A 15,798-nucleotide genomic window follows, 5' to 3' on the forward strand; every position below is an offset into this window, starting at 1 on the left:
AAGCCTCCATTTGTATTTCAAGCAATTTGTTTAATGGAACAATTTAGAATACTTGTTTAAACTGATCCAAATAACATTAAAAAAAAAAGTTAAAGGAAATAACTTTCAAATGCATTTTAATAATAGAAACCACTGCTGTTTTTTAAAGCAATGAATCTTAGCCTTAAATGTGAGTGTTAATTACACAATTTCTTATTAAAGAGATTCAAGGAAGATAGCAATGCAATCGTTATAAAAATGTAAACTCAGATAAAATCCACCACTCTCCCATAAAATACTGATTCACAAATATTAAGACCTCAAATAAAATACACGCTGTGAAATGTAACAAGTGAAACACTGAAAAATAAGATACAAAATTATAAAGTTCAAACATATATTATGCTTCAATTCTCACTTTACTGATTTGCACCTCATGTACAAACAGTTCAAGGAACCTGGTGATTTTCCTTATTAAAAGGGCTGAGATGGCAATGATTGAACACTCTGCATTTTCTTTGTTAATAGAAAGTATGATTTATGAGAAGGGAATAAAAATCTAAGAAAACCACTCGATAAATTATTCAATTTTCAGACCAAGCTGATTTAGAGCAAATTTCCTTCATGCTGCCAGTATGGGAAATGTAGCTTATTGGATAAGAACGCAGTGTTTAAGAGAATATCTGGGCTCGTTTCCTTGTTTTTAGTAATTTTGTGACTGTAGACAAGGCACATACCTCCTGTAAGTCCAGTTTATTCATTAAAAAAATGGAATAATAATAGGAAGCATGTCTCAAAGTACAAGATGTGCAACACCAGTGGCTTTCAAGATGGCTATTATGGTGATGAACTTTTTTTGAAATATTATTTATTTTTATGTGTATGAGAAAGATACATAATTAGTATGTCAACCTGAACATAAACAGAGACTTAGGTCAGGAAAAGCCTAGGTAGCACCATGGGAATCTCTCTTTCTCAGAGAGTAGTTCTTTTCAGCTGTACTTTGTGACTTCAATTCCATGAACATGGACATTTTTTAAAAAACTGTAAAATTGTTTACACAGACAACTCAAATATTGGAAACAGAGCCTTAGGGTTCATGTGGATCATGTGAAAATAAAAGGAAAAAGTGAGCTAGCATTCCTAAATTACTTAGCCTAGTGTTAGAGCATATTAAGAATGTAATAACTTTTGTTGTTGTTAATATTATTTTTTCCTTATGACTATTATTGTCATATTACCATAATGCTAATAAACCAAACATAATCTACCCTGGCATAAAAGAAGTTTATGAGTATCTGTACAAAAAAAAATCATCTATTACTTTCCAAATGATTTACAAATAAGATGCATCAAGAAATCAAGGAACCAAGAAAGAATAAAAGAAATTAGAAAAAAAAGATGGGGGAATGGGGAGCTCACAGAGGAAAACTGAACAAGGACCTGATAAAATCAAACAACATAAACCATTTATCGTAAGAATATTTGATAAAATGATGTATGTTAAAGTGACACTGGGGTTAAGTAAATCTCCCAATAACATTTGAAGAATAATCATATCTGGTGAACAGCACATACACCATCTTCTTAACCTTTAAATCAGGACATTTGAAATAAATAAAATAGCTTTTTACTTATTTATTTTTAAAAATTCCATCAAGTAATGCAGTATATACCACTAATAAAGGTCTAAAGCTTTTCTTATAATTTTACTTAGTTCCTCTGAATAGTTTAAAAAAATAGTTTTTTCCAAAAGGGGAAAAAATGGCAATGTTAATATCCAATATAATATTGCTTAGAAATTTTCCTCTTCAGTGCTTATCTGCTTCCTATTTAATTGCAATTGTAGTTAATATTTTCCTACAGGGAATATTTCTCAGGAAAATATATGCTCATTATTTTGTGAATATGTTATATTTATTTTAAATAAAATATTCTAAATTTCACCCACCAACATATAAAGTAGCTTTAATATTTTTGTGTTCCAATTCTTATCACAAGCCAACCCTAAATTTTCCTTTAACACTGGCAAAGGACCACTCAATAATGATCAAAAGATAGATAATATTTATTAAGATCCAGATTTTTTAGTCATAGTAAAACTGAGTTCCATAGAGTTAATAATTCTTATATCCGAGAACTAACTGGGGACAGAACAGGGCCCAATCTGGTGAAACTTCAAATAATGGGTAAGTCATGTGATAGCAAAACTCATAAAAAGTTTCACCTTGATAGCCTACCATGAATTTCTCACCCAGAAATGAGGACTATGGGCCAAGGGATAAGTTAGACACTAAAGTTTATGCAGCTCATGCAGCTCAATATCAAAAAAAAAAACAACCCAATCCAAAAGTGGGCAGAAGACCTAAATAGACATTTCTCCAAAGAAGATATACAGATTGCCAACAAACACATGAAAGAATGCTCAACAGCATTAATCATTAGAGAAATGCAAATCAAAACTACAATGATATATCATCTCACACCAGTCAGAATGGCCATCATCAAAAAATCTAGAAACATTAAATGCTGGAGAGGGTGTGGAGAAAAGGGAACACTCTTGCAATGTTGGTGGGAATGTAAATTGATGCAGACACTATGGAGAACAGTATGGAGGTTCCTAAAAAAACTACAAATAGAACTACCATATGACCCAGCAATCCCACTACTGGGCATATACCCTGAGAAAACCATAATTCAAAAAGAGTCATGTACCAAAATGTTCATTGCAGCTCTATTTACAATAGCCAGGACATGGAAGCAACCTAAGTGTCCATCAACAGATGAATGGATAAAGAAGATGTGGCACATATATACAATGGAATATTACTCAGCCATAAAAAGAAACGAAATTGAGTTATTTGTAGTGAGGTGGATGGACCTAGAGTCTGTCATACAGAGGAATTAAGTCAGAAAGAGAAAAACAAATACCGTATGCTAACACATATATGTGGAATCTAAAAAAAAAAATTAAAAAAAGGTCATGAAGAACCTAGGGGCAAGATGGGAATAAGACCCAGACCTACTAGAGAATGGACTTGAGGATACAGGGAGGGGGAAGGGTAAGCTGTGACAAAGTGAGAGAGTGGCACGGACATATATACACTACCAAACATAAAATAGATAGCTAGTGGGAAGCGGCCATATAGCACAGGGAGATCAGCTCCGTGTTTTGTGACCACCTAGAGGGGTGAGATAGGGAGGGTGGGAGGGAGGTAGATGCAAGAGGGAAGAGATATGGGAACATATGTATATGTATAACTGATTCACTTTATTGTAAAGCAGAAACTAACACACCATTGTAAAGCAATTATACTCCAATAAAGATGTTAAAAATAAATAAATAAAGTTTATGAAAAAAAAAAAAGAACATAAAGTTTATGGATAAGGCACAGAAATACCACCTAATGCGAGTTAACACATGATGAACACACTAGCTGTCTTTGGAGAGTTGGAAGAAACCTACTAAATGACACTACAGGTGCCTCTTCAAGTGAATCAAGAACACAAATATAGTCATTGAAAATTAATTTAAAAAGGAATTTTTCTACTTCTTGCTTGAAAGGTGTAATACAACTACAATTCTGTGATATGATCCAAAAGAAGTGTCTTAAAGTGGGTGAATTTGCCAGACAATTAAAGCTAATTTCTTGACAACAAGTAAACAAATGACTTGAAATTGCCATTGAGTTTTAACAAATTACTTATTGAATTTACCAGCCTTGCTGACTGTGTTGGCATTAGGAAATATTCTATCTATTTTGATCTTTGCCCTTTACTGAAAAAGCCTTTTCCTGCTGCATATACTCTCTCACTACATAATGCTCTCTAGTCAGTAATCTTATAAAAATAATAAGAAATAAATATAATGCATTTTTAAGAATGACACCTGTTTTAAGAGTCAACATTTTAAATATAGCAACATTTCTCTGAGTCCCAGATAAAAATCTCTTTCAACCTGAAACATGTCAATTTGTAACATGTTGTCCTGACAAATATATATATTTAATTATATTATAAATTCATTTGTTCGTCAAAACCTTACTAATGAAGTTGAAAATCAAACTTTTGCTTAATGTTTTTTTTACTGTTTTTTAGTTTTCATTTTTAAGTCACAACTAACAGGCTGAAATATCAGATGACATTTTACAGCAGAAGTTTAGATTCAGTTGCTAGTCAAAACCATAAACACTATGATTATAAAGTTACAATGATAAAATTTGTTACAGAAAGAATCAAGTGGTCCAACTGTAAAACAGTGCAATTTTAGTTTGTAGTACATTTCTTACTCCCAGAAAAGAAAAAAAAAATGGCACATGGCTATTACCATGGTATCAAATGAAAACAAATTTAGGACCCATTATTATCAGGGTATCCTTATAATGTATGTCCCATTAAGCTATTACTGTTAGTTCTGTTTTCATTTTTACTGACTTAACTTTAAAACATTTTAATAAATAACATAAATTTTGTTATGTAAAGAATTTATTATAATAGAATTTAGAATTAGAAACTTGACATATGAGGAAATTGATAGCAGAAAAGGTCAGAAACAGGGCACTTGGCTTGGTTTTTGCAGAAATGATACATTGTGAACTCATTCTCAAAATGTTCTGAGTAGTAGAAAAAGTTCTGATGAAAGAGCATACCAATAAATTTTGCACTTACTTTGCAGAGGCAAAGTGTCTGTAATACACTGTAACTCTGGCTCCTTGGCCCATTCAGTCTTTGGCAGGATCTGTGTCATCTCATAGTCACCATTCTCTGCCACCGACACTGGTTCACTGTCGACTGGTGTCTTTGTTAAGGTTTTCATGTGCTGTTGAACTTCCGCCAAAAGAACAGCTTGTATTGCTTCAGTTACCTGTAAAGTTTTTTCTTTTTTTTAATGAATTATTTTTAGTGTTATCATAAATGCTTGGAGTCTTATATAAAACCCAAAGTCTAGAATTTTGATTTGAATAAGTCTCACATAAATTGGAATGCTCCATTCCACGAAAATTACCATCTGAAACAATTGACATGCAGTTACTGAAAATTGGCACCCAAATCATCATACTGTTCTTTTAAAAAAAAACCTCAAGAGAATGTAAAAGGAAAGTTTAAAGGGAGTTCTCAATTCTTTCTCCTAAAATATTTTCATTTATACCAGAAGATAAAGAAACTTTTAATATATCACATTATTCTGAAAGACAGGTTTAGTTCCTCAATGTCTAGCTCTAAAACACGATTTAGCTAAAAACCCTTGATTTAAACTAGGTTGAATACAGAAAGGTAAAGACAAGACTTTAATAGTAAATCTCACTAAACTGTGTGTATGTGTATATGGTTTTACATGGCTTAAAATACTGCAAAGCCTGCCTTCTGATTATTGCACCTACCCAGTCAAGGACCTGTGGTTGAGGGAAGGGGAAGGGAGATATTTAGCACAGGGCATCTAATCCAATATGTTCATTTTTAAAATGAAGAACCTGGGATGTGACATCCCAAGTTCCACACAGACATGGTGGACAGGCCTTCTAACCCCTGATTCTATGTCCTTAGTAGTATATGTCCTCCCAAGGTTCTATACTCTTACATCTCAGTAAAAAGCCAGTGACAGTACCTTAGCCCCTTCCTGGTAAGAGATGAGGTAAGGTCCAGGAGTTAGGTAGAGTTCAAGGAAAGCCAAGACCTGAACTGGTGAGAGAAAAGGAAGGGCACTGCTGATCTAGATGAACTTGGGACACCTTTCCAATATCCTCCCCTGGCTAATAGTTAAACCTTTAACATAGCCACGTCCCAATGCCTACTCTTTTCCCTTCAAAAGCCTATCCTCTGTCAAGATGACTCATGTTCCATAATTGCCATCGTCCCCTCTGCCTTATTCCCAGCCTACCCATAGGATGCCTAGAGCTAGGGCTTTGGGACAACACCACTGAAACTGGTAATCGAGAGATGCTAATGCCCAAAACAGAGTAGGTATTCATTTAAATATTTATTTTGTCCCTTTTATGTGTCCTGGTAGCATGTGAGACCTTTAGGTTCCAGGGACACTTGAGAGTTTTTGCTGATGGCAGATGCTAGGTGAACTATAGGAGCAGAAGGAACTGGGTTCTAAACTCTATTCTAGAGTTTTAAATATAGGGAGCTTCCTGAAAGTATCAGAGGAGCTGCCTGATCACTGATCATCCCCCTATTCTTGTCCAGTCAGATGCTTGGTTGGGTCGTGAAAAAAGGCTAATGAATGATATGATTTTACTATCGCTTACCAAATCTATTAACATTGTAGTACTGCCTGTCACAATACAGGTACATAATGCTTACATCATGTGAGGAGATACTCAACACTGTGAAAGCTGTTGCATACCATGAACACAACATAGAATTCTACACATTATGATACTGATGAGTCATGCTTATTAATATCTACCATATGCTGAGATACATTGTATCTTAACTATTAGCTATGATATCTATTAACATATACTATTCTATATCACAATAAATGAATCATGCTTATCATGTAGATATTATGATGGGACAACCTGTATTAATTATTCATGGACAATTTTACAACACCGAATTTATGTCATTTTAATTTTGCCACACATTTATTTGATAGCACTGCTTCCAAGACATGAATGGTGTGGTAAACAGAGCTCTCAATCTGACATGAGAAGGTCCAAGTTCCTGATTTGGCTATGACAGTTACTACAAATGTAACTTTTGACAAGTCACGTACTTCTCTGGGACTTCATGTCCATACTTATAAAACAGTCTGTGATGCTGAGAGAGGCTAGGACGAGAGCTTTCAATCACAGAAAGCTGTATGGAACTTGCTTCTGTTCATACCTATAAAAATCAGGAAGATATTAGAGGAAATCCTCAGAACTGTAGTACATCCAGACTATGGTCTATCCCTCAGAATGGGCAGTTTGGCCATATGGTCCCATGGGATTATGGATGATGGCACATACCCAATTGGAGACAAACTCAAAATATACGCTTTGTGCTCAGTGTGAAGTCAATACACAGAGAAATGGTACAACTTGTATAAGCGTATAATAATGTTACAGTATCTGGTATACAGTGAGCCCTAAAACCAGGCTAATTGAATTGAAATAGATATTGTATACTTTAAAAATATACACTATGGAAAGTAAAATTTAATGATAGATTCTGACTGTCAGTACTTAAGTGTCTCTAGCATATAAACAGAGTAGATAAATTTTGTAGATAGGTAGTAGGCATAGAATTTTTCCCAACAAAATATAAAATCTGTAGACATTATTTTATATAACTTTGTGATGTGAATACTGAGCTAAAATTGAAAGCACTATGGCTATAAAGCTGTCTTCCAAACACATACACAGTTTTCCTGAAAAGACAGATATGCAAAGCATTACACGCTTATGAAGGAATGTGCAGATTTAAAATAAGTTTTAAAAGTCCATTGTTTGGGAAAAGAGAGCCACATCTGGGCCATATTCTTTTTACTAGAAGTATTACTATGCCACAGCAAGCTAAAAATGTTAATGGTTTTCTACCAACACCTTGAAACAGCAAAGTATTGTAAAATAGTACAGAGTATTATAAAGACTCTTAAGGGTCCCTGTGGCCTGCTTGTGGTTTCAGTGTCCAGATTTTCTGGTATAAAAGCATTTTCCCAACACTCAGGCTCACATGAGCCTTTCATGTCTTGCATCATCTCCTGGAATGGCAATATTTTCTCAGGAGGCCTGGATGTCATGATTTCACCCACTAGTGTCAGATTATAAAATCCAAAGAATGTTAGTGCTGCTTCAGAAACATGCAAGTTAGCAACCCCAAAACCTGCTGTTGCTTCTCCAGCATTTATTTCTATGTTGTGTATATTTCATGTGTGAGAAACAAAAAACAATCTCCAGACAAACTCATTCATCTGCGAAATTAACTCATCCTTACCCATTCCCTTAAAGTTACGCCCCCTTCAATTTCTGAAGTAGGATTATGCTCTTTTTTACAAAACCATTCCATTACCACCTAGTGTTCCTAAAATACATTAAAAAGCAGATTCAAGTTAACATGATTTGACTAACTGCTTAAATGAACAGCTTTATAAGGAATTTGAGGATTGGTTAATGAAGCATTTATATGGATACTTGCAAGAGCCTCTGTTCCTCCTGAGGGCCCCAGGAATTCTCATTCTCACTTTACACATGAGTAAAATAAATAATCAACAAGTTAAACCTATCTTCCAGAGTCATTCATCAGGTTAGTGGCAGAAATGAGAGGAGAATGTTGAAGCTTAAACTTCATACAGAGTGAGTAATAAACGCTCTAGTAATATTTGTCCTGCTGCCAGCATTTTACACAAGGTCATAGAATCATAGAACCTTAAGTTCCATTAGTCCAAACATATCCAAACCACATTAAAATTTATTTTAAGGTCAAACGAACAACTACAAAAGATCTTTAATTAGAGAAACTCAGGATAACTGTTTGATTGAATTCTTTTTTCCTTAAGAATTGTTTTCCCTGTTGAGAAATTCTTTGGCTACTGGGGGAAAAAAAATCCCACCTTTGATAGAGACTCTTTTAGGGTGACTGTAAATATGCTGGTAAAGTCAACATATACTAATATTTATTTGATTATCACAGATGCTTTTTGCAGAGCCATTCAGTCATTCATTAAATATATATTGACTGGCCACTGTCACTGGTGAAAGGGGTGAGTGAGACAGGCAAAGTCCCGGCTCTCAGCAAGCTTCTGTTACAGTGAAAAGACAGAAGATAAGCAAGCAAAAAAAGAAAATGGTATAATCTCCACTGAAAGCAAACACAACAAAGAAAATAAAACTGGATAATGTGATGGTAACTGGAGCATGGGGCAGCAAGGTATGGTGACAATATTAGATGGAGTGATCAGGGAAGACTTCTCTGAGGAGTTGGCTTTTGAGCAAATACCCAAATGATGAATGGAAAAAATGAGAATTTCAGCCTGAGAGAATAGTAAGGTCCTGAGGTGGAAATGAGCTTTGTATGTTCTGGAAATTATAAGCAGATCAACGTGGCTAGTGAGAATGGAGGAGAATGATGAAGAAAGAGGTTAGGCGAGGGGCAAATCATATAGGCCATGGCTTTAATAACCATCCCAACTGTGTTTATTTGGTTTTATGGTGTCAGCCCCCATAATTTGTTCTGAGTTGACTTTCTTTGTTTTCCTGTAACCAAAATTAACCATTTGTAATTGGAATTATTGCTATTCTTGTTTTGCAAATTTGACATTTATTAAGCCCATGAAGAATAAAGTTCCAATAAATATTCATCTAATCAATGCACAGATATTTATTGTACAATGTTCAAAGCTATCCACAAAAAAATCCTTAAAAGAAGAAAGACTTAAATTGGACATTGAGGAAACCAACTCTCTATATCAGCTCGCAGATGAAAAGGATAGAAAAATGATTTCTAATTATACCTACCAAATTCGCAAGCGTAGGGACTTTTATATCCAATTTTGAAATCACATAGTAGACATTTCTGCCACCAACTGAAACCTCAGTGGGCAGTAAGTTACCTGTAACAACATAAACGTCCCTTCCTCAGCCCTTTCTATTCGTGCCTCTTAACTTGGTGCATCCTTGCATGTTATTTTCCACTTTCCCCTCATTATTAGTCTCTGCGTTAGTCCTATTAAATGAAATACCCTGGAAGAAAATATGTGAGGACAAGAGTACCTACTCACGTATACTCTCAGGTAAAGGGGAGTATGAATGAACCACAGCAGCAAGGAACTCTTCCAATAACTTCAAGAACATGAACCGTATCATACCTGGACAGACTGGTCTTTCCAACAGGAAATTAGCTTCAAAAGTGAAACGTCAGCTTCAGGTAGATGGGATTCACTCCTACCTAGAAATATATAGAACACATTTATATCTTCAGAGTATTACACATGGATGCAGCCCAATGATCTTCAACCCTGGCTGCACATTAGAATCACCTAGGGAGCCTTTTTTTTCCCCACAAATACCGATGCCCAGGTTCAATCTTCCAGTGATTCTGGTTTAATAGGTCCCTGGGTGAGGGTGGAGCAGGCATTAATACTTTTTAAAAGTATCTCAGATGATTTTCATATATAGCCAGAGTCAAGAAACATTAATTAACTTATATATATGTATATTTCTAACAATTATACTAATACACATTCACATCAAATCAAATCCATCTTTATACCTTAAACCCATTTCAGTACCTTTTTGCCAACAAAATACAATGACCAACATTCCCCCCAAAACAGATCACTGAATTTTACAATGCCTTCCTCATACAAATAATCCCTGAAATTCTACCTTGCCATGAAGCAGTATCTGTCACACAGAAAATCCTATAAAAGACTTCCTTTGATTTGTCCTTACCGAGCATTACTACTCTGATCAATAGGTATAGCACTTACGTTTTAATTTGACTCATTTTGTTATGTATTGTTTCTTTTTAAGTTTGCCCTTTTAAATGTCCTTTCTATCTATTTGCCCTAATGTTCAGTGTGAAATTTTAAGAGTGAGCTATGGCTTGGTTTATTTAAATTGATCCATAGAGTGTCCGACAGTTCCCTACACAAAAAAGCACTTAATAAGTGCCCTTTCATTAATTGAAAATGAACATATTATCATCCAAATGAAAAACTCAATGAATTAAGGCTTTCTGATGGCTAAAGTATATTATCTAGGTGCCAGATCCAGGAACGAGATAAGGAAGAGTGATGCAGGCTTGCACTGGAGGGAAAATTGCTATAATTGTCTATTTAAATTAATGTTTGAAATCCTGGATCAACTATTTAAATTAGTCCAAGATGCTTTTCATTGAATTACCATTTTATATATTAATAGATATGTGTGTGTGTGTGTGTATATATATCTCATATTAGTGGTGAAGGGAAATGTAATAGGAGGTATTGATATAATGTAAACTGACAATATGAAAGAAATATATAAGAAACTTCTGCTCATTAATATCATCATTTTCTCCTGATGGAACCTATGATGTAAATTTGAAATGCCCAAGAACAGTACATAAAAGATGTGATATGATACAACACTATGAGTTTGAAGTCGTATTTTCCATTTCTTCATGAGCACAGCAGGTAACAGAGCATTTTCTTTTGATCGCTTTCCTTTCTCCCTCTCTCACTTTGTTGACCTTGTGATTCCACCATCAAAGCTAAGTATCGGTCTCAACCGTAACTGCTTACTGGCATCATGGGGTACTTCACAGCACACTTTAATGTGATGTTAAAATTTTAATATGAGATGGAAATGAGAGCCAACTTTTCTTGGCAATAACAGTGAGTTAAAGAATTAATTATAACTTCAGGGGGAAAGATAAAAAGAAAACATCCCAGGCTTCCTCAGGCTTGGGCTTTATAGAATTAATAGCATGAAGTGAATCCCTCCTTTCCCTCCACCTCCCATCTGGCGACTATAAAGCATAAAACTATGTTTCCTTAGTACCTAACTGAATTTTAAATGCTATAAATGCCACCTCTCAACATCAGGGAGATTGTTCAGTAATAACACTAGTTGCTCAGGCTGCTTTGGTTGGGAAGTCATAGGAAAAGTTGGGGCCTCCTTGGCTCTGGTTAGCAAATCCCTAAGTCTCTGCAGAAACTACTTATACTGCACCTTAAATACTAGTCTCTTTCCCACTGTTATAAAAAAATGAAAATTAGAGCAAATAACCCTAAAAAGGGCTACTATCTAAGGAGAAGGCTGGCAGTCCAGACTGGATCATATAGAGGAATCATGACTTGTAATCATAAATATGAGAAGTGGCCTGACATAGTGGAAAGAACAGGGGTAGGGAATTAGACGGAGTTGGACTGGAATCCTAGCCCTTCAGCTTGTCGGCTGGTTGACTATGAGTGAATCATCTAACTTCTCTGAGTCCCAATTTTCTCAAGGGTAAAACAGAGATAGATCCTCCTACTGTGCACTGCTGTTTATATATTATTTGAGGTAATATGTAATGTAAAGTCATTGGCATAATTCTTTGGACATACTAGGGGCTTAATAATTGGAAGCTATTAATAAACTCTCACTTTAAAATATCCCAAATGAATATTCTTTTCAGTAGCCCTGAGAGGGCCACTGTGCAGTGTTGTTCAGGTCATACCAATGTATTGATCACGTACTGCACAACTTTGGAAGCAAAATGCACATCAATTCTGGAATCTTATTCCCATTTTACAAATGCAGTAAATTCGGCTTTTAAAGGAGTAAAAGATACAGCCAAAGTTAAGTAGTAAGTGGCAGAACTTGATCTTGAACCTTAGTGGTTTATCTCCAAAACCATTGTTCTATTTTCTATTCATCCATTAATCCAAAAGTACTTGCTTAATTCCTTGCAGGCATTGTTCTAGGAACTGGGGACACAGCAGTGAATAAAACTGTCATAAAAAACAATAACCTAGGGAGGGTGGGAGGGAGAGAGATGCAAGAGGGATGAGATATGGGAACATATGTATATGTATAACTGATTCACTTTGTTATAAAGCAGAAACTAACACACCATTGTAAAGCAATTATACTCCAATAAAGATGTAAAAAAAAAAACAACAAAAAAAACCCAATAACCTCCCTGGAGCTTACATTTGAGTAGCAGGAAGTAGATGGCAAATGGAAAAATGCTATACAGCATGTCAGATAGTGAAAAGGATTATGATAAAATAGGGAAAGGGGTAGGGTATGCGGGGGAGAAGGGAGGGCACCTTCACTGATAAGATGGTATTGGAGGAGGAATTGAAGGATGGAGGATGGAGGTGGGGAGCAGCAGGTTGACTTCTGTGGAATCTGGAGAAAGGGCATTCTAGACAGAGGGAACAATCAGTGCAAAGACCCTAAACCCTGCCTGTCATGTGTGGGTAAGAGTTAAAAAGCCCAACTAAGCTGGAAGGAGTGAAGCAGGGGATGAGTACAAAGAGATGAGGTCAGATGGGGGTGTGTGTCTTATGACGTAAGTAGAGCAGCCAGGTTATACAGGGCCTTGTGAGCTATCCTAAGGACTGTAGCTTTTATTCAGAGTGAAACATAAGCCACTGAAAAGTTTTAAGCAGTAGCATGAGGTTCTGACTTAGTTTCAAATAGACGACTCTGGATGTTTGGTTGGGAATAGAGTGTAGGAACCAAGAATAGGAGCAGAGGGTAGTTAGGAGGCTTCTGTATCCAGGCAAGAGGGGATGAAGGCTCACACCAGGGGGCTGGCCATGTAGGTGGAGAGAAGCAGTCAGAATCTGGGATATATTCTGGAGGTAGAACCAACATGATTACTAAAACATTGGATGTGGGGTACAAGAAAAAAGGGGAAAGTCAATATGACATTAAAGTTCTTGGCCTAAATAACTGTAAAGATGGGACTGCCATTTAATGAGATGTCAAAAATTTGGAGAAGCAGGTTTTAGAGATGAATTAGCCATTTGGCATCAAAAGAAAATCTAAACACCAAGACTGTTACTCAGAAGAATTCAAGGACCATTATATAATCTTCTGAAATAACTGTAAAACTCTCTAATATAATAATTACTTATTTGGTAATAAAGATATTGATATAGTAAATTCCCCATAAATCACATATGACCTTAATTTAATATTCAAATGTTTCCTTTGCTGAAAAGTTTCATACTTTTAGGTATTTCAAAGATCATTTGATGAAATCTATCATATTACATGTCTTATAAGATATTTACTTTACTTCATTAACTTTAATATTTACTTTATTTACTTTAATAACAAAATTTCATGTATATTTCAAATATAGACAGAATACAAAACTATAACCATGTAAAATACAGACTGAATCAAACAATAAACATGCACACTTCTTATTCTAAACTGTAGGGTGCTATCTAGTTATAGCACTTTTATTTCATAGAAGAAAAAAATTATTAGACTATATCTGTAACTCCTTTACCATTTCGCAAATAACCGTAGAAGCTTGAAATATTTAAAATATCATTCCCAGGACTTTTCATCTTCTTATGCACAGACTCCATTGTGAAAGAACTGTTGAAATAATATTCAAAGGATATTATTAAAGATGTATAAAAAACATTTTGAGAAATAAATTGACGATATGACTGCATGATCACTTTAACAAATTTGGGAATTGAACACATTATTTTTAGCAATATCTTTGACATTATTCTCTTCGGTGAATCTTTTTTCCCCACTTTAACTTACCTAAAACCCTAATCCCAAGTGAATTGTGAATCTTAGTTTACCAGAATTATCTTGTGATCCACTTTTACTGGAGGGGCCTTGTGACTTTAGGTCATGTGATTTGTGGCTAATGTAATAAATTTTTGAATCCTAATATGTTCATAGCTGCCAAAAAATTATCCCCAAATACCATCAGGACTTGATGAAGACAGGCTTTACCCTAGTCCAGTGATTCAATGAGAGGACATTCAGATACTATCCAGGGATATTCTCATAGGCAGATAGCTCTTTCCTTAAAATTCAGTTTCGTCACACACTCAGTTGTTAAGCATAAAAAGATTTCTCCACCTTTACAACCACAGTGAAATGTTAGCAAAATGGCCAAATTTATTGGAAGGACTTGGAGTGACAAATCCAATACACATTGTTTTGATTTCCCTAAATATAACATGCAGTCTCCAATAGCAGATCAAATCTGAAATGGCTAATTTAGGGAAGCAGTCTCTAATCCTGACACCGCCATTCAATAATTTGTTTTAATGCAGAATTTTGTAAAGATTAACTAAAGTGTGGCAACGACTTTAAGGCCATTTAATGGAAAGCATGCTGAAAGCCCTTAGTCTCCCCTAAAGGGCACCAGATATATCCTTCACATCCTGTATTCAGTATCTGGAACAAACTTAGAATGAAAACCTCTGGCGACAATAACTGAGTCCCTCATCTGCTCTGTGGGATCGTGATTAGGCTAACAAATATAAGTTGTTTTTAAGAATTTGAAAAAATCTTGATGATCACCTATTCTATTCATCTCATTTTGTAAATGAGAAAAGCAAGGCCCAGAGGGGCTAAGTGACTAGTCCAGAGCCACATGACTAGTTTAACAACAAAACCAGGGTTCATTCTCAGGTTTTCAGGCTTGGCTGACTACAATTTTTTTTATCATACTTGAGGTGTTATTTAATTTTCTTAGTAATAGAAAGAAAAGTGCCTAACTGAAATTAAAATACATATATATTATATATATATAAATTATAAATATGAAGTTATATATTATATAAGTGTGTATATATATATATATATATATAGTAATGAACAGAAGAAAAGAAAATAGAGGAAAATTAAGTATATGAATAATGAAATTCACAGTCTGTTTTCTCATTATTAGGGCCACCAAACAGAAAATGGAAAACCCTATAGCATAGAAGCATAATAATGATAGGGAGTTTAACACTGAATCTACATAATCCGTATGGATTTGCTACCAGACTGTAGGTTCACTGAAGGCAGGAACTCTATTATCTAGTACCTGACACAGATATTTGTTGAACTGAGCTCTTACCAAAGAATAGAAATGTCAAGGACTATTTACCACCATGTACTGAGCAGTTCAAACGGCACATCTTCTATAAAGGCTTTCTGATGGTTTCATCTCACACTAATTATTCTCTTTACTCTGACCACCTATAATACTTACCTATACTACAAATATTTCTCCTTGTTCCTTCAGTGTTTTCTACTTATTTCATGTGCATTATCTTCATCATTTCAATTAGTTCCTACCCAAATGAGAAATTTATTTATATTTCTTCTATGAGCTAGCGCTAAAGACATATTCAGTAAGCACTTGATGAATTGAATCCAA

At 35.0% G+C, this 15,798-nt stretch overlaps 1 protein-coding gene across 1 annotated transcript in view; it reads right to left on the reverse strand.

Moving 5' to 3' along the window:
- The window catches only part of WDR72 (WD repeat domain 72), a 187,572-nt gene that overhangs the window by 68,171 nt on the left and 103,603 nt on the right, over positions 1–15,798 (reverse strand). Inside the window, exons 15-17 of the mRNA XM_065871729.1 lie at positions 13,909–14,000; positions 9,776–9,855; positions 4,648–4,843 (exon numbers count right to left, since the gene is read on the reverse strand). Of these exons, the coding sequence (XP_065727801.1) occupies positions 4,648–4,843; positions 9,776–9,855; positions 13,909–14,000 (368 nt within the window). The remainder of the gene's footprint in view (positions 1–4,647; positions 4,844–9,775; positions 9,856–13,908; positions 14,001–15,798) is intronic.

Source organism: Phocoena phocoena, chromosome 2, assembly GCF_963924675.1.
Source record: "Phocoena phocoena chromosome 2, mPhoPho1.1, whole genome shotgun sequence".
Taxonomy (NCBI): Eukaryota; Metazoa; Chordata; class Mammalia; order Artiodactyla; family Phocoenidae; genus Phocoena; species Phocoena phocoena.